Source organism: Anoplopoma fimbria, chromosome 14 (assembly GCF_027596085.1).
Source record: "Anoplopoma fimbria isolate UVic2021 breed Golden Eagle Sablefish chromosome 14, Afim_UVic_2022, whole genome shotgun sequence".
NCBI lineage: Eukaryota > Metazoa > Chordata > Actinopteri > Perciformes > Anoplopomatidae > Anoplopoma > Anoplopoma fimbria.
Genome location: NC_072462.1, coordinates 6,158,376 through 6,178,212, shown reverse-complemented (window position 1 = coordinate 6,178,212; position 19,837 = coordinate 6,158,376). Strand labels below are relative to the sequence as shown.

General features: G+C 39.9%; 3 protein-coding genes across 8 annotated transcripts in view; 2 read left to right on the top strand and 1 right to left on the bottom strand.

The window, feature by feature from the left end:
• Positions 1–502: 502 nt before the first annotated feature.
• On the bottom strand, positions 503–10,230 carry miga2 (mitoguardin 2). 2 transcript variants are annotated; one of them, XM_054612416.1, is made up of 16 exons: positions 10,197–10,230; positions 9,158–9,409; positions 8,811–9,021; positions 8,591–8,706; positions 8,357–8,477; positions 7,778–7,905; positions 7,289–7,406; positions 6,908–7,041; positions 6,617–6,729; positions 6,175–6,247; positions 5,310–5,396; positions 5,069–5,167; positions 4,103–4,237; positions 3,912–3,965; positions 3,703–3,819; positions 503–3,148 (listed from the first exon to the last, which is right to left on the bottom strand). In XM_054612416.1, the coding sequence occupies exons 2-16, from the start codon at positions 9,251–9,253 to the stop codon at positions 2,948–2,950; spliced, it is 1,803 nt and encodes a 600-aa protein (XP_054468391.1). In that variant the 5' UTR covers positions 9,254–9,409; positions 10,197–10,230; the 3' UTR covers positions 503–2,947. The 2 variants fall into 2 exon arrangements, with proteins under 2 accessions (XP_054468391.1, XP_054468392.1); XM_054612417.1 differs by having other exon boundaries at positions 6,908–7,014.
• A 698-nt stretch (positions 10,231–10,928) lies between these two features.
• Positions 10,929–17,292, top strand: st6galnac4 (ST6 (alpha-N-acetyl-neuraminyl-2,3-beta-galactosyl-1,3)-N-acetylgalactosaminide alpha-2,6-sialyltransferase 4). Of its 2 annotated transcripts, none has more exons than XM_054612414.1 (5): positions 10,929–11,207; positions 12,930–13,091; positions 14,019–14,428; positions 14,937–15,044; positions 15,148–17,292. In XM_054612414.1, the coding sequence occupies exons 1-5, from the start codon at positions 11,184–11,186 to the stop codon at positions 15,332–15,334; spliced, it is 891 nt and encodes a 296-aa protein (XP_054468389.1). In that variant the 5' UTR covers positions 10,929–11,183; the 3' UTR covers positions 15,335–17,292. The 2 variants fall into 2 exon arrangements, with proteins under 2 accessions (XP_054468389.1, XP_054468390.1); XM_054612415.1 differs by lacking the exon at positions 10,929–11,207 and adding an exon at positions 13,630–13,774 and having other exon boundaries at positions 13,014–13,091.
• Positions 17,293–18,944: 1,652 nt separating this feature from the next.
• Positions 18,945–19,837, top strand: part of st6galnac6 (ST6 (alpha-N-acetyl-neuraminyl-2,3-beta-galactosyl-1,3)-N-acetylgalactosaminide alpha-2,6-sialyltransferase 6) — a 6,824-nt gene continuing 5,931 nt past the window's right edge. Inside the window, exons 1-2 of one of the 4 annotated variants that reach the window (XM_054612410.1) lie at positions 18,945–19,038; positions 19,321–19,422. The gene's annotated coding sequence lies outside the window, so the exon portion shown is untranslated. Of the gene's footprint in view, positions 19,039–19,295; positions 19,475–19,837 lie in introns of those variants that run through there. The other 3 variants (XM_054612412.1, XM_054612411.1, XM_054612413.1) reach the window with 3 other exon arrangements.

Genomic DNA, 19,837 nt, shown 5'->3' with positions numbered 1-19,837 from the left:
TGGCCTAATGTTGAATCACTCCAGAGCTTTCTCTTGTATATCACTCAAACTGACCCTTATTACTTTGTCAAGGTCTAAATGGGGTTAAGAAGCACAATAATTAATGAGAGTCCTGCATCAAATGTCACACTTTATTTGACATGACTTCTTCATGATTTGTACCTTCACTATTTTTGTCAATACTCAGAATAACATTGTTTTAATCATAATAGTATAGGGATCTCTTTGAGTAAATTGTGCATTATACACTGCAGTGTTTTTGCCACATAGTGGACAATCTCCCACTACTGACTTCTGATGTTTACAGGAACAATTTAGCTGTCGAAAGGCAATCCATTTCTCTCACTTATTTATACTTTCTGCTCTTTTTAATTAAGCAAGTGCTTCTAAGTCATTCTTAAAAAGTAAACCTCTCTATCACACTAACAAAACAATCTTGTCTTTTAGGAAAGTTTGATTCCTGGCGAGACATAAAATAAAATGAGCCGTCATCAGTGCGGAAAAGGCATAATAAACATAGTTTAATAACAAAAAATAACATTTAATATGGAGAATTAAAATTGATTTACAGTTTGTGCTGGCATTGTAATTTAACAATAGAAAAGACAAAAGGCATGGATAGGACACTTGTAATGTACAGCAGTGAAAAAAAATTGTTCTCTCTACATTTTGGCATCCAAAATCCTCATAAAACTCTATAATCTATAGAATATACGCTCAGTATTATACGCTCAGAGTCCATTCCTGATTTTTGACATTCAAGTTGTTATGAGTTTGCTTCTTTAGCTTATTTCTGAATTGGATTTCAAAACTAACAATGATTACAGCCTAGATCTAAAAGTTGCAAAGACACACTGATTGATGCATTTCAGTGAATCTAGACTGTTAACATGCAGAGGGGTTAATCTCTGATCATCTACTCTCAGGACAGAGAAAAAGCAGACCATTACACAAACACAAGACTTAACATTAGCATTTTTCCTTAATTGCATTTACCTCTTTCATACTCTTGCAAATATATTTGATGGTCTACATTAGCATGACTAAAACTTGGGAGAATGGATTGGACAGGACAAGCAATCAAAAGTTAAAATTGGAGAATTTGAACATTTCAAACATGGAGACTAAAACAAAAAACTTTGGAAAATAACTAGAATAAATTATTTCCATAAAATAATTTTTCTGGGAAAGATATTTTCCATACTGTACAGCATGTATGCTCTACGTTATCAATACTATGTCAGTTCTATGATGCAATAATTCATTCATTATATTTCTCTCAAACTGGTTATAGAAAAAGGGTTGCTGGACATTCCTGTATCTTTCTGCTTTTCTGATAAAGTGCAAAATGCTTAAAAACCCAAAGCTGCACATTTGCAAAACAAAAGACTCTAAATCCTTTTTGTACCGTTAAAGCTCTATTTACAGTCGGATGTAAATGCTGGACAGAAACAGAAATAATCCCACAATGCTGACTCTGAACACAACGGTATTGTATTGAGACATGTAACATTTCTGTAACATTCCTGAATTTCAGAGACGTGCTGCAAAAAGAGCAGGATTTTGATTATCAAGACCACAAAACACACACTAATTATGAAAAACAAGGAGCTGCTAATTTGTATGATAAAACTATTGAGTGACCCCCAAAAATGATTTGACAGAAATGTCTTCTCTTTTCCTCAATCACACAGGCAACCATAATCATACATACTGTGCTTCTACTGCTGTTAAAATAAATAATCTTTTTGTGATATTTCATTAAGATAATTTAGTATTTGACAGTTTTTTCAACAAACAAACAAACTACAGTCTGCATAACACACATCTGCTTTTACAGTTCTATCAATGTTGGGATCAGCAGTAAAGTAAACTTAGTTTAACTTGGCATCTTAGTCATATTTATGCTCCAATAAGTTCTCCAACAACAGAAAACAAAGAGAAGTCAGGTTATCAGTGCACTTATGTGGGTTACAGTCTGACTGTACAATGCCCAGTTCTTCATCACAGGTCTTCATGACACAAAACAGTAATATCCTCACTAAGACTAGTAATTGGCACGGTTTGATTTAAGCGTTGGGTCAATTTTAAAATGTGCATATAGAGATGGGAAATATCCATGTGGGTATCTAGACAGTTATAAGGGATTCTTTTTTTTTTTGAGTCTCTAAATTAGATGACAGTGTGCACTTTGTGAAATCACAGCATATATTTTGACAGGTCACAGAAGGAAAAGCACAGGTGTTACTGTTTTAAGTAACACTGCGTTATTGGTAGTGGGAAGTTTCTTTCGTACCCTCTGTGGCACTTAAAATTAATAATATCTATGTCATCTATTGCCAGAGAAAATCTGAGGGATCACTGAGACGAAAGAGAACGTCAATCTTGCATCTTACCAAGAGAAGACAGCGGTGGGTTGAAATAACACTTTGGGCAGTTAAACTTCAATACGAGTAACATGTTAACACAATTTTCTAATTTTACATGATGTCTTTTTGCATTTAACACAGTCTCTTGGATATTTGACATCTAAGGTTGCCCAATTAAACCAAACTGGATTAAATCAATACTTCTTCAGATTAAGGAGGAGACAAATTCATTAAATCCTTCGAGTCTACAGCTTGTCAAGCCTGCAAGGAATTATTATGGTTTTCACAAATATCCTTCCCCCTCTTTAATATAAAACATACAAACGCACATTTCTCACACCATTTCTTTTCACTGAATAATGGAGACTATGATATTCCACAAGTCAGATGAATGGAAGGTTGCAATGCAACAGATTGGTTCTCTGAGAGACTTGATCCATGTGGAGTAATAGTGTAGAAGGCCTGGTCTTCCTGTGTTGGGAGCGCTGTAATCACGTGTGTTCAGGAAGTTTCCTTGTCACCAAACAAGGCAGAGGCAAGTCCTCACAAGTCAGAAGCCCTCAGTGGCCATAGTAGTCCTATTCGGGCCCTGAAGGGCCCTCTGTGTCTCTCGGTGGGGCCCCATTGAGCTCTAGAAGGCTACTGATTCCCAGATAACCCAGTAAAATCTCACTCCGGCGGTGGGAAAGGTTCAGGATGTCCTCAGCGAGGCACTGAGCCGAGGTGAAGCGGACCTTGTCGTGATCAAACATATCCTTCAGGTACTGCAGGATTTGTTGCTGCAGAGGAGAGGAGAGAAATGAATAACCTATACTTAACATTGTTAGTCTAACTCGTTAAAGAAAAAAAGATCATATTAAGCTGGGCACTTTATCAAGACGTCATCACTCTCATACCAAAAACTAATTCGATGAATCACTTAATTAGATTTTTTTTTAACATTTAGCTTAATTCAAAAAGCTGAAAAGAAGCTTTGACTTGAGGTTAATATTGACTCTGTTACTAACTGGGAGCATGGAGTCTAACAAAATGTGCCAACAATGCATCTTTTTATAAAGCTGGGGAGTTGTTAATAAACTGAAGCTGAAAAAAAACTAGTTTGGAACAGTGGCTTTGTTCTTGAAGTCTCCAGCGATAACCCTGATGACTTCATAATGATTGTTTTCTCAGACTTTGGAAAGCTCCTCCATACGACTGTTTTGGAGCCTGTATATTCCTCCTCTTGACGAGTAAACTGAACTTCATGTATAAGGTTTTTGTTGTAACCAGTAACAGTAATTGCCTTTCCAAATGTGTGCTTAGCTCACAGCGTCTTAGTTGTGTTTGCTCTCACCTTGAAAATGGTGCACACTTCACTTAGGTGCTGCCTCGGTCCCAAAAACCCAAAAGCTAAAACTGGGCTCACATGTTCTGATATGGCATAGAAGTGGGAGATAAAACCATCAGGGACCTATGGAGAGTAGCAAGAGGAACACAGCTATCAAAATCAAAGACTCATGATGCAATACATAGTTCTCAGTCTTTAAATTAGCCCAAACTCACCATAAGAAGTCGCCTTTTCGCTTTTAGGACAGACCAGCAAGCAGTTGCCAGAGCCTAACAGAGAAGAAACCTCTGTTATTAGATTCATTTGTTACCAACATATCGGTTGAATAATCAAGGAATTGCTGTGTGTGTGTGTGTGTGTGTGTGTGTGTGTGTGTGTGTAAATTGTGTGTGTGTGTATAAATTACCGTCTCTTTAAAGCTGTCAGAGAGCCAGCGGTTCCTCAACACAGCTACCACAGAGGAGGGAGGGTTCTCCAGGTCTTCAAAGGAGTCCATCAGGATGAAGTCCAAAACGATGTCGAAAAAGTTCATACACACCACCTGCAGAGGTCATGACACGAGAAGCCCAAAAGTTAATTGTATCCCATACGAAAGGGTTTACGTTTTCTCTAAAAACAGTCATACTATATATACACAGTTGACATGTATCATCTATACTCTATGCTGCTGTAATCCTGTACATTTCCCCGCTGCGGGACTAATAAAGGATTATCTTATCTCTTATGTATACAATAAGCAGTAGTTAGAATCAATATATGCATCTATCTGTTGCACTGCTTCTCTTTATTTATTAATGTGTGTAAAAGAAAACTTACAAATACTAAAATAAAGAAGACCACTGGCAAGCAAACATAGATGCATAGCATGTAAATAATGTTGGTTTCAATTTCTCCCAAAAATGGGCTCTACCAATGGTTTATTAGAAAAATAATGTATTGAGAACATTCATTATACCTTGAGGATTCACACAACTTTGTACCTTTAACTTCTGAGGAAAACCTTATTTTATTATTATAATAATAATAAAATAATTGAATGCATAGTATTTGTATTTCCTCTGTGAGGCAAAGCATCGGACTGTAAATAAATGTGCCACTTCATTAAAGACGGATTATTTGCCAGTTACACAACCACCGACAGCATGACTCTAAATGATCTTAACATGGAGTAAAGTACAGAGTGACCCGACTGCTTTTCAGTTAAAGTTGAATACAGGTTAGCCGGTTTACATGAACTTGACAGACCTTGTGCCCAAGCATGTTCCCATGAATAAACCAAGCAAAACGCATGCTTTGCAGGTAGAACAATGTTGTTGGCGTAGAAAAAGTGGAATGTGACCCGACACATGAGATGAACGACAGGATCACTCACCCCCCGGCCCTCCAGCTCCATCTGTGTGACGGGCCACGTTTCTTCTCTCTTGGTGTAAAGCAGCATGTCCTCGTAGCTCTCCAGGAAGGCTTTGGGACTCTGCGTTAAAGCAAAAAAAAGTAATAACACAGGAACTAATTGGTTTCAGCTGTGCAGAACATGTCCACAGAAGCAGAAGCTTGCCACGTTTATCCATAAAAGTTTGAGTTAATAAGTTATGATCCAAATGAACAATGTTTACCTTATTTGCCTTCACCATTAACCCTGTAATCATTTGCTTCCCCGTCTCCATGAAAAATGTGCGATGAGTTTCATCCAACAACAGGATCTGAAAAAGAAAAAAAAAAACTCTATAAAAAAGGTTTATTTTCTAGAGTAATTTATATAACAATTATGTTCAAAACCTCATTAAGCTCCACAGTTAAAAAGTGATTCATCTTCCTCGGGTGGAGCAGGGAGGGATTGATCAATTCAATGCAAAGTATGCTCATTCTTATGGACCTAAATGAAATATACTTTAAGAGCTACACAACAAAGCACAGCAGATATGAATGCTCGCTTCACTTCCAGCTGTGCGATTGTCCGTGCATGCCATATAAACCACTGGATCCCATTTCAATGCTAGAACAGATGGTTACCTGAGACTGAAGAACAAAGCTAAAAATCAAAGTGTAAGTCACGACTACAGCCAGCTCTCCTTAGTGAAGCTGCCGTTTCTATACATGACCTTGTTGCTGCTTTTGTCTGGATGTCACTTAAACAAAGAAACCTGAGTCAACCTGCCTGTGGGTGCTAAGACAACACCGGCACACAGACAGCATATTACAAACTCAGGCTTGCTTCAGTATGCCTCAAGGTTTCTACTAGGGTGTCATTACATACACTGTGTGAGACCAGAGATGAGGATTCCAGCAAAAAGAGAGAGAAGAGAAGTCACTGAGAACAGGAACTACAAGGCTGCTAATGCTGTGTTCCCACTACAGGTCATTTTTTAACAGAAGCCAGTGAAACGTGTTCCTGTGTGACGGGTGAGACGCGCTACAATTCAACGATGAGCTAGTTGATCTAGTATGCAACATGGGTAAGTCTTAGGAGCTGGAACTGACCTGGAATGCTTGTCTCACACATTGAAGCTTGGCCAGGAAGTCTTGGTCACCAAAACATTCAAGTAATTCAGTCCTGGTAAAAAGAGAGAGAGAGAGAGAGAGAGAGATAGGTATGAAGCTTCATGAAACATTAACATTTTATCGTCACATGAAGAAGATATGGTGATCTACTTACAGATCCAGTAGACTTATTTGTTTAAAACAGTGCCTACAACTCTGGGAATTAAGCTGATAATAGCAGTGAGGGGTAAACCAAAACCAAAACAATATCCTGAAAGACACTAATGGCTCCAATGAGCTGAGGTTCATTGGGGATCCAGGGTTTGTTACTATAAACGACTCCTTTGACATTACAAATAATAATTGAATACACTGTTAGTAAAAAAATATTGATTAGTATAGCTTTAAATATGTAGGTACAGATGGTACACTTCACAGTTACCTTAGAGACCTATAGGACACTTTGCCCTCCCGGACCATAGACAAGGCTTCTTCATAGAGAGCTGCTGGTTTAAGTGGCTGGTAGAGGTCTTCTAAAGACATGGCGTCAAACAGCTGCAAAGGCAAAAAACACACAGCTCAGTGCACAGTCCACATAAGTTGTTTTACATAGAAAAACAGAAGATAGAAGGTGTACTAGTATGTGTATTTGATACAAATAGTAGGGAGCCATAGGGGCTTATGTTTATTCTAGTTTCATTCAGTCTTTGGAGAGCAGAGGAAAGGAACTAACCTCTGCAGCCGAGAAGAAGGACTCGTCAGAGGTGACAGTATTCGAGTCATCGTCTCTCAGTCTGTGGAAACTCTCCACTTGAGGCAAGATAAGAGTTCCTTCACTCTCTGCCAAAGGAACACCACAAACTCTGACTGACAGGACAAGAACCAAAACACACTCACTTAACAGAAAAATTGAATGTGTGAACCCCCTTTTTAAAATCCGAAACTGTATTACTACTGATGCACACCAGGACTGTATCAATCATTCATCAATAATGGATTTTTGGCAGCTCGTTATATCTCAAACTTGAGTCGGTACTGTAATTTTGTTCTTCTTGATTTATATCATTCCTCTCGTCTTTTAAAAGGTCATACATAAGCTCAACATTTATCTTACCGAAATCTGCCAGCACGCTGTCTGTTGGGATGCTGCTGCCAAAGTCCTCTTGTAGGTGGTACGCCCTGTGCAGTAGTGTCTCCAACTTCTCAGCAAACCCTTTATTGCGGCTTTCGACCTTTATTGAAGCATAAAAAAGCAAAAAAAACAGGTGCAAAGTTAGTTTATTAGTAAATAATAAAAAAATGTAGTCACAGATAGATTTTATTTCTTTCACTTGTACTGCATTGGTGCTGTGTCACCAACAACATACCTTTATTCTTATTTTTAATTCTATTTTTATTTTATTGTATAATATGTGTATTTATTATCTGTTTCTATGTAGTTGAGCTGCTGCAACACCCGAATTTCCCCCATGGGGATCAATAAAGGAATATAATAATAATGTACAGAAGGCGAAATCCCAACTCTACTGTACTTAAGTGGAAAGTAATCCAACCATGTACAAGAATATCATGCAGTGGTTGGTTATTATTGTTTGATAGTTACCGTTGGAGAGTCCCCACACGCTGCCCCCTGCAGAGCGAGGCTGTTGTTGCTGGAGGTCGAGTGGGGGGGATGGCGAATATTCAGGGCCTGTTCCCACTTTCGTAGAGCTTCCTCAAAGAGCTCCATCCCTGGGAGGAAAAGAGCGATAAGACGTCACAAAACCAAACTGTTGTGAACTGGAAAATCAAAACTTTGAGCTAAGAGTGACTGCAGGCGGCAACAAGATGCAGAGTTTGGTGTTATTTCTTACAGGTGTCCAGCACTGGGGGGGGATTACCTACTTTATCAAATATATTGCTAAATGCAGTATTAAGTGGACTGAGTCTCTACAGTTCTAAAATGGGGACCAGAGAGCCAAATGTAAAGAGTTCATGCAGGATAATCCAAATACAAAACAGCAGCACCCTGGGTCCAAGAGTCCAACACTACCTGACAATAGCCTGGATTTTGTCAGCAGAAAATGAATACTGACTTCACACAATGTGAGAAAGGTCATATCATAACCATGGCTACCAAACATTGTAAATACAGCCGGTGTATTACCTTTATATAAAAGCAGGAGTAATAGTAAATACCTACCCATCATATAGAGATTCTCTGCATTGGCGTCCTCTAATGCCCCCGACTCTTCCACCACGGGCTCTGCCTCCCAGGGGGTGGATGGGTTGGCTGACTGATTTGGAGAGTTTGGGACCCGTGTCTTTGCCAGAAACACAAACACACAATGACACATTAGGGAATGTTGAATAAAAAAAATAAAATAAATTGGTAGCCAAAATTACATTGAATTAATTGTAAAATTATAAAACTAACAGATGCCAGGCTGTGTGAGGAACTTGAGTGTTTACTGGGACCCAGGGAAGAAATTCCACTCATAGTGTCATTGCTCCGAGTGCTGGGACTCATCATCTGTCGTCCAGTAAACGGGCCTGTGGAGAGAAAAACATGCTCTTGTAAGCATATTTCTCAAAAGATGATACAAAGGAAAAGGCATCATTGGAACTTCTCCTCCAAGCGTTTGAGTCATGCACACCTCTCTTAAATGACGAGGGTCTTCCCGTCTTCATCAGCGCCTCAGGTATTCCCACTGTCTTCTGGCCCTCCTTCCCTTGTGTCACCTGCTTCCTTTTTCTCCCCCGCCTTTTCAGCTGATGAGCGGTGAGAGCCAGGGCGACACTGCCCAGTGCTGTGGCAAACAGCACCTTCTTCAAACTTGGGGTGAGCTTCAGCTGAGAAAATATGGACTGAAAGCAGGAGAGGCAAATGTTAGCTGTCAACATAAAGGGATCTACTAAACATTAACTTATCCATCGTTACATTTGCTTTTACTGAACACGCGTTTAGATATGCAAAACTTTAACTGATTGCAAAGCGGTTTACCTGCCCAAATGTGGAATACAGAAACACTGGTATCTCTGCAACAGTCATGGCCAAAGCCTGGGCCATGGACATCCCGCCTGCTTGTTTGAATGACATCTCAGAAATCGAAATGCCTTCAAGTTCCCCCTGTACAAGGTGTCGTCTCTGCTCTGAGATCAGCCAGCTCAGGGCTTGCTGATGAACCGTCTATCGTCATCCACTCCCGAGCTTGTACTCCACGCTTGTCCAATGTCTGATTGTAGATTTATTACCCTGTAATAAATAAGACATGGGTTTCAGGAAATGATCTGAGCATGGCAGCCTCCTCCTGGAAAAGCCACATTACATTGCACAGGCTTTGTAAAGATAAAGATGTGACATCACATCGTTATTGTATCGCTGCAACAGTGCTGTCGGCTCCACGACAAAAATTCTCTAGACACAGACAGAGAAAATCCACTTGCAAAGGTCCATTGATTAAGCTGGGGAAATTAAACTCACATGAACTGTTAAGCAGCAGAGAAACTTGACATTCTGCCAGTTACTTATCTATGTGCACTGTCTGATATGCAGCCAGTTCACCAGCCCTGCAACACACATACTGTACATGACAAAAAGCAGGTGTGGATTCCACACTTTAAGGCAACACTGACAAATACAATTAACTTTATAAACACTATTTTTCCAGTCACACAGACCACATTATTGATAATGGAGAGAATGCTAGCTGAAAGAGATTTGACTGTAACTGAATGGCAAGCTAGGCAGACAGCTGATAACACTTATTTTTTTATTGATTTTACAACAAAAAGTGTGAATGTTAATAATGCATGTTCACAATCAGCACTAGCAACCAGGCAAGAGCACCACACAGGCGAGCATGCTAACGTTAGCTAGCCCACTGAGCTAGCCTAGCTCAGCCTCATCTGTCACTTGACAGCACAGCATCCTCCGGTCAAGGAGACACCGGCTGTGGGGCTTTGACCTCACACCTCAGAGGCTCTGTGTACGGCTAACCAGCGGTATAACTAATAACATAATCAGTCACCTAGGTACATACCGTGGGCATCCAGGGCGCCAGGGAAGGGCATTCCTGTGTCACAGTCAATGAAAGCCGCACACTAGCTTTTTTTTCCTCGGAGGCGGGGCTTTAGTGACGTAGGGATACTGACGTGGCCGTGCAGCCAATGAAAAGAGGAGTTCGGCGATTTGGTATTTTTTTCTTGACCAATCGGATGGAAGTTGAGAGAAAAAAAAAGAAAAGTCAGGTTTTAGATCAAAGTCTTTCCTCACAATCAAAAACCGGAATGTAAAAACTGTCAGAATGGTTCTTGTGGTTCATAAAATTACAATTAGCAGTATTTAGCTAATATTAGTACTTTTTGTCTATGCTTTTCTTTGTTATGGTAATGTTTTATGAGCAAGTAAAGACGCTCTAACCACTATCTTGAATTTACGAGTGGCACCTGAAGGCGGCATCGCAAAGTTGCCGTAGTGAAAGAACTGTACTGGACTGTTTCCGATTTTGGCCTATGCCTTCAGAATAAAAGTAGACAATCACATAAAGGCTTAGAAAAGTTGCGTTGACATATTTATCTTACGCAGTAGTTCCCAGGTCAACTGTACGCTATTATTTAAGGCCACGTTTTTCTAAAACATGTATATATATTTGCCTTTCACTGTATTTTTGTGTTGCATGTGTTCATATCATTCAGATGAAGCTTTTATTTTGAAAAGGCGAATTGGAAACCACTGCCTTGATAGAGAAACACGTGTTGGTTGATTAGGAGGCCTAGCAGTACTTTATCAACACGACGATGCAGATAACAGTAAACAGCTGGACGGATATCAGATAAGAGTTAATTAAGTCGATCCAGTAGAATAACAGAACTGTCTGCAAGGCGATGGAGGTTAAACCGAAAAGGAAAGGCAGCCATTCATATCTGTTAATATGAATCATCATGAATATGACTCCTCCAGGGCTAAGCTTGTCTCAGTACGGCTGGAGAAATGAGTGTCGTCGGGCTTGCTGGACCAGGGCGTTCCCATGGGTCCTGATATGAAATACCAGGTACGAGCCTGTTATTTAATGCAATGTTTATTGTGCACTCATCATCACTCATCACTTTCTATCTTTATTTTGTTGTATAGTATGTGTATTTATTGTCTGTGTCTGTGTAGTTGTATAGTATGTGTATTTATTGTCTGTGTCTGTGTAGTTGTATAGTATGTGTATTTATTGTCTGTGTAGTTGTATAGTATGTGTATTTATTGTCTGTGTAGTTGTATAGTATGTGTATTTATTGTCTGTGTATTTAGTTGTATAGTTGTATGTATTTATTGTCTGTGTCTGTGTAGTTGTATAGTATGTGTATTTATTGTCGGTGTCTGTGTAGTTGAGCTGCTGCAACACTTGAATTTCCCCCATGGGGATCAATAAAGGAATATAATATCATAATAATAATAATAATAATAATTATATTCCTTTATTGATCCCCATGGGGGAAATTCGGGTGTTGCAGCAGCTCAAGTACATAGAAACAGATAATAAATAAAACATTATACAATGAAAATAAAAATAAAAATGTACAGTATATCCACAAGGGGGGGGGGCTGTGGTCTGTTGTTATACAGTCTGATGGCAGTGGGCACAAATGAATCTGCGTTTGGCCTTCATCCTCCTCTCACCCACTGACTCCTCCAGACTGTCCAGCTCCAGCTTTCCTCACCAGCTTGTTAAAATAAGATAATCCTTTATTAGTCCCGCAGCGGGGAAATGTACAGGATTACAGCAGCATAGAGGATAGTGCAAACAGGAGACATGATCAAAAATAAGTATTATAAATAAGCAAATGAGTAATCAAAAAAAAAAACAGTAAAGAATCCACAGTAACTGAAATATTATATATACAGACAGAAACTATTATAACTATTGTATTGCACAGTGTTATTAGTATTGCGGAGGTTTTTTTTAGTGTCATGTGATCTACTGGGAGCAGAGTTGGTTGTGCAAAGTTGGTTGGCAGGAAGGAAAGACCTGCGGTACCTCTCCTTCACACACCGGGGGTGAAGCAGCCGGTGGCTTTGTTGTCTCAACTTTGTTGAGTTTGTTGGCATCTCCAGTCCTGATGCCACCACCCCAGCACACCACAGCGAAGAAGAGGGCGCTGGCTACCACAGACTGGTAGAAGAAGAGGGCGCTGGCTACCACAGACTGGCTACCACAGACTGGTAGAAGAAGAGGGCGCTGGCTACCACAGACTGGTAGAAGAAGAGGGCGCTGGCTACCACAGACTGGTAGAAGAAGAGGGCGCTGGCTACCACAGACTGGTAGAAGAAGAGGGCGCTGGCTACCACAGACTGGTAGAAGAAGAGGGCGCTGGCTACCACAGACTGGTAGAAGAAGAGGGTGCTGGCTACCACAGACTGGTAGAAGAAGAGGGCGCTGGCTACCACAGACTGGTAGAAGAAGAGGGGCTGGCTAGAAGAAGAGGGTGGCCCACAGACTGGTAGAAGAAGAGGGCGCTGGCTACCACAGACTGGTAGAATGCTACCACAGACTGGTAGAAGAAGAGGGCGATGGCTACCACAGACTGGTAGAATGCCTGGAGCAGTTTATTGCACACACTGAACGACCTCAGCCTCCTCAGGAAGAACAGCCTGCTCTGTCCTTTCCTGTAGAGGGCATCAGTGTTGTGTGTCCAATCCAGTTTATTGTTAATCTGATTAATAATAGATGGATGTACAGTACATAACCACATAAACACTACATTTTTTTCTCCGACCATTCCAGATGTTTCAATGGCTCTGCCTGGTCAGCCTGAGCCTCCCTCTGTTGTTTTGGTTTGGACATGTGATCACACGGAACGGTCCGTCGCCGGTTCTGCAGGGCAACGGGCTCCGGGGCTACATGAGGATCAGCCCCGGCAGGATGGACCAGGTGAAAGACAGAGAGGTACGGCCAGTGCTACACAAAATACAGCTTCCAGAGGTCATAGCTCATTAGTTAATGATGCACATGAAAATCATCTTGGATCCGTCAGATTTTAAAACATGAAAAACATGTTTTACTTTCCTGTCTTGTCCAGAATAAGTTGGCTTGCTGTGTTCACCAACAATATATTGGTCAGGGTTGAACATAATCAATGAATCCTCTTTTTTTTAATTGATAATTATAGAAGGAAATCGACACCTTAAGGCAAAGAAATGTAAAATATGCTCCAAAATGAAAAAACTGAACTAATGTTGGGCATATTGCCATTAATGAGTTATTAAAGACATTAGCAATTTCTTTTAATTTTATTTATAATTGTTAAAGTTCTTTGTCAGAAGGATTTTCCAGTAATGATCTTTTGTTTTTGACTTTTTGTTTAAAGTAAATTAAGTTTTGAGAAGACTTTCCTCATTCCAGAATAGTCACATCGAATCACACAACAAAAGCTTTCACATTACACCATCACCTGTATATAATCCAACTGTTGTATTGTTGCTAGATACACTGAGAACCCAGGGGCCCAAAGTATCAGGGCCCCTCCTGGCCTTCACCCACAAAATCTCCCTCAAAGAAACCAGGAAGAGACTCAAAATGACCACAAAGAAACATAAAACAAATTCAAGGAGACACAAAAAGACTAAAAGGTGACAACGAACAACTAGAAAACAGACACAAAACAACCACAAATTCAACATTGTCACTTAAATCAGATGTAAACATTTCTTTTGGTGGAATTTTTGATCTACAATAAAAGAAAAAGTAACACGGTCAAACAAAACATATTTACATCAATACATATGTAATTCTGGCAACTTAACTACTGAGTTATAATTCCTTGTATGTATGAAACATAAAACACCGTTCTTATTCCGCCCTCTTTCTCAACAGTTCCTGTACATGCACTGCAGCCAGTGTGCCTTGGTCTCCAGCTCAGGCCAGATGCTCGGAGCCGGCGTTGGAGAAGAGATAGACAAAGTCGGATGCGTGATCCGGATGAACAATGCACCCACGCAGGGGTTTGAGAAAGACGTAGGAAACCGCACCAGTGTCCGGGTGGTCTCTCACACAAGTGTTCCCTTGTTGGTTAAAAATGAGAGCTACTATTTCCAGCAATCAGAAGACACCACATATGTGTTCTGGGGTCCCGAGAGGAACATGAGGCAAGACGGGAAAGGACACATCTTTAATTCTCTCCGGAAAATTGCAGAGAAGTACCCAAAAGTCAGAATCTACGCTGTGACCAAAGAGAAGATCCAGTACTGTGATGGTGTGTTTCAGAATGAGACTGGAAAAAACAGGTATAGTGTGAGTTTGAGTGTCCCAGTCCAATAAATGAAAGCCATGAGTGATGCATTTGTTTTCCATGTATTTTATTAAACTAAAGGTAGAGGCAGTTGTGGAGGAAGAATTAAGTAAAAGTACTATTACCCTACTGTGAAAACACAAGTAAAAGTCCTGCATTGAAAATGTTACTTAGTTAAAAGTATACTTAAATGTACTTAAATTATTAGAAGTGCACATTTCCCCTATGACTGTTTTTATTATTATTAATAATACTAATGCATTAATATAAAAGCAGAATTAACAAAATAAATCCATGGAACAAAATATTCTTATAAACACATTTTAGATATTTAAAAAACTTTAATTTATAAAGATCATACTAAATTATTATTACTAAAGTAAATACAAACTAATGAGGTATTGTGCAGTTAATGACTGGAACCAGTCTTAGGCTTTTATTTTGGTCATGTTGGAGTTTTAAATATGCCTTTAAAGAACAAATGTGTGCTGTCTCTTACTCAGAATGAAGACGGGAGCATTCCTCAGTACTGGATTCTTCACAATGATTCTGGCTATAGACATGTGTGACAGCATCCGTGTTTATGGAATGATCGATGATAACTACTGCAGGTGAGACTTTTACATAATGACACATTTAACTCTAGCTCCATCTTCTTTTAAAGCATCGTTAATAACCGTTACCTAACTCTGGTACTTTCCCCCACTCTGTCAGTCGCGTCAATCACAGCATCGTTCCTTACCACTACTACGAGAAGAACCGAATCGATGAGTGCAGGATGTACAGGTTCCACGAGAACACAAATCGTGGGGGTCATCGCTTCATCACTGAGAAAGCCATATATGCCAGATGGGCGACACGGCAAAAGATAGATTTTAAACACCCTTCTTGGAGCCTCTAAAGACGGAGATGTTCAAACCCAGAAGGTGTTCCTTGAATGTTCAGTGGTATTACTTTTTTTTTCTGGCTTCTAGTCTTCTTTGCTGAAGATTTCCAGATATTTTAAATAGAGAAAAGCAGAATTCAGCTGGTAACAGTTGGTAAACTACCACTGTCAGTATGACTGAACACTTACTGTTATGTATAACCGTATATCAGTATGAATACTGATAAAGCATTAAGCCACTAAACCAGTCACTCAAACCAGTTTATACCAAAGCTTACAATTTTTTTTATGTCTTTTTACCCGTGCCTTGACTTTCGGTCCTTTTTTTTGCACAATAAAACATGTAATCAATAACAATTTGATGCTGCAATCCGGCCTGCAACTACAATATGCACCTTTGTTTAAGGCTGCAACTAATGAATACTTACTGGCATTTATTTTCTGAATTAGTCATTTTATTATTTGTTCTACAAATTGTCAGAAAGTAGTTAAAAAAAAATCCCATTGCAGTGTCCCAGAAGTGAATTTGATGTATTTAAATTACTTGTTTTGTTTAACTTTGGTTTTTGGACAAATGGTCATACATTTTACAGTCTTAATAGACTAAAAAAACTGCAATTAATCGTATTGAACAAGCTGGATCCCGATTTATTTATTTATTTATTTTCCATTTTTGTATAAAGAATGACTGAAACAATTAATCTATTACCCAAAAAGTTGCTGATTAATTGTCTATCAATCAACTGATTGATTGAGTAATCGTGTCAGTTTACTTTTCCTGACTGCATCCAGTTAAAGTGTTGTAATGCTTAAAGTAGAAGTAGTAGTAGTATTAGTAAGCATCTAACTCCATCAAAACATTTTATGTTAATGTGAACAGTGTCCAGATATTTGCATTGGGAGCTGAGCGCCATTTAACTCAAAACAAGATCATCCAGTTTGTAGGTGAATGTGGTGATGGAGCGTTATGTAAATGTAACGGCATGTATACCAACCACAGAGAAGACAGTATTAAAATATAACTGCAGAGAAGTCGACAGACAACAGTCCTCTGATATAAAGCCCATTGCTTTAATGCTGATCAGTGGCTAACAAACACGGTATTAAAAACAACGAGCATGATGGGAGAATACGAGCAGTTCTTTGTGGTTAGTGTGTATATTGTGTTTGAGGGGGGGGTAAAGAGAGACCCACCAGATTTCTTGGAAGGCTGATGTGACAAATGGAGTTTGGTGTCTTGTTTTAAACTCACAATGGGTTACTGCGCTTCATATTTTTGCTGCTTGTTTACAATTATAAACAGCGCTGCCTTTTTTCAGTCGCATAATGCTTATTTTGTTACATATTCCAAAGACTGTGATATTATTTGCACTACTGAGCAAACTACTGTGTCAAAGTATTTCACTGTAATTTACATTTCAAACCGGAATTGTTTGATTTTAAACCCATTATTAATGACTTTTTGGTAACCATAGATTTATGTTGTGAACGGTGCAAAGTACCAACTTGAATGTAAACTTGACCACTGGTCACTGCAGATGGGTGTCAACATGAATAAATAAATATGCTGACAGTCTGCATGTGTGTGAGCTTGACTTTGTATGAAACTATAAGCAAAGCCAGTGGACCTGATGACATCAGCCCTAGGTTGCTGAAAGTGTGTGCTGGACAGCGGGCAGCTCCTCTCAGGCACCTCTTCAATCTCTCCCTGAGGTTGAAGAAGGTGCCCACAATCTGGAAGACGTCCTGCATTGTCCCGGTGCCGAAGAAGAGTCGTCCTAGCGGTCTTAATGACTACAGACCTGTGGCCCTGACATCACACGTCATGAAGACCCTGGAGAGACTGGTTCTGCGGCACCTGAGGACCCAGCTTACAGCTTTCCTGGACCCACTACAGTTTGCCTATCTGCCACACATCGGGGTGGAGGACTCCATCATCTACCTGACGCACAAGGCCCTCTCTCACCTGGAGAAGCTGGGAAGCACTGTGAGAGTCATGTTCTTTGACTTCTCCAGTGCTTTCAACACCATCCAGGCCAGATGCTCGGAGCCGGCGTTGGAGAAGAGATAGACAAAGTCGGATGCGTGATCCGGATGAACAATGCACCCACGCAGGGGTTTGAGAAAGACGTAGGAATCCGCACCAGTGTCCGGGTGGTCTCTCACACAAGTGTTCCCTTGTTGGTTAAAAATGAGAGCTACTATTTCCAGCAATCAGAAGACACCACATATGTGTTCTGGGGTCCCGAGAGGAACATGAGGCAAGACGGGAAAGGACACTTGGGGGGGGGGGGGGGTTAAAGAGAGACCCACCAGATTTCTTGGAAGGCTGATGTGACAAATGGAGTTTGGTGTCTTGTTTTAAACTCACAATGGGTTACTGCACTTCATATTTTTGCTGCTTGTTTACAATTATAAACAGCGCTGCCTTTTTTCAGTTTTTTTAAATGTTGGTCAAAACTCTTTGTTTTCTTGTTGTTTATAATGTATTGTTATTATAAATCATATCTTGTAAAAATGCTTTTTCAACAGTATTTCATACCATATGTACTTTCTTTTTGTATTCGGTATTGTATTGTGATTTTTTAAAAATATTATATATTGGTGGAGGCTTCAAATAAGCCCAGTGGGCTTTATGCCTCTTCCTGCACTGTAATATCATTTATCAATGTTGTGTTTTTTATATTTTTCAATTGTGCAAATTGTCCATTTATCAAAAAGTTCATCACTTGGATATAAAACATGAGACGTCCGTGAAGCGACGTCTGTTTTCTGGATCAGCTGTCTCGGCTTTAACAGCTGGAGAAACTTTTGATTTTACAAACTAATATTAATAACGACACAAAGTAATCATTTACTAATATTAATAACGACACAAAGTAATCATCAGGACAAAGTAATCATCACTGCCAGGTATAAATGTATTTATCTCTGCAGCCTGTTACCTGTTTAACAAACTGCACTGAGTATTTACACTGGCCAGTGTAACGCAGTACGGTCATTTTCATTTTGGCAATTGGAACAGCAGCGAACTTGATGACGTCACCAACGTCACGACGTCACCAACTCAGCTCGTCGGTCCCGCCTACTCCGGTTATCTTCAGTCATATATATTGACAATAAAACGAAATATGATATAAAACACAACCCTGCCTTTTTTCGTTTTCATTTAGAAAATATAAAAATATTAATATGTATATGTTTTGTGTTACATCTGCAACCACAACCACAGAGACACCGGAGCCAGCGGCACATCTGGAGAGGCCTAGCCGAGATCAGGCTGCTGTCAGCGGGCTACATGAGCACCACCGCCCGGTCTCCTCTCTGGTCCTCTCATATCTCCGACAAACGTCGGTGCTTTTTTCAAACAGGCTCTATCTTGATAAATTGACCGCATATTTTAAGTCTTAACAACTACATTCTCGCTTAAAAAACTAAATTCCGTTACACAACAACATATTTAGACAGTTATAACTGACAGTTGTGAGCCGTCTCCGCCACTGTCGTCTCTTGTTTGCTGGTGAAATGCATTCTGGGATACTTGGCTGTCCAAAGTCCACACAAGTCTCCTCCGATGCATCCCCGATATAATGGGCGGAGCGAGGACACATCCGGGTATCTGGACCGTACTTGGCTGAATGCGAACTTGTGTATTGGAACAGTACTTGGGCCGCGCTAGATGACGTTTCACAAGTTCAGGAGGACACAAGTATACCGTGGTCTGTGTATTTATACTGTGTTCTGTGTATTTATACTGTGTTCTGAGTATTTATACCGTGTTCTGAGTATTTATACCGTGGTCTGTGTATTTATACTGTGTTCTGTGTATTTATACTGTGTTCTGAGTATTTATACTGTGTTCTGAGTATTTATACTGTGTTCCATTTATCCCACACACACACACACACACACACACACACACACACACACACACACACACACACACACACACACACACACACACACACACACACAGAAACACACACATCACTGTGCTGCAGTGGGAGACGTGGTGATGACGTCAGAGAGTGGCGCAGGAAAATGGGGTGCGTGAGGGAGAGGAAGGTGCGTCAAGACACCGAGACCGCAAAGGCAATGAAACGGTAAACACACCGGATTAAAGCTGGCGTCACTCACGACCCTTTGCCATCTGATGTTAGTTCATATCTTAATCATATCAGCCTTTGTTGTTGTTGTTGTTATTGTTGATAAAAAATTAAAAAATAATAATCAGTGGAGGTACGTCAACAATGGACGGAGAATGGCTGCGTAGGATGTCATCTTTTGGGTGAAAGTATTAACGTTTAATTGCCTTGTATGTGTATGGCGTAAGGTAAATATAATGTTAAATATGGATTACATTAGATAGGCTATAACAATGCAATTTGCATATTTCGTGTGTAAGGAAATAGCTGTGCAGATTCTTTTGGTTCATGCGTCGGTGTGATAGGATACTTATGCGTAAAATAATAACCATGCCATAACATTTGCATAACATTATTCCAACCTACTGTTTTA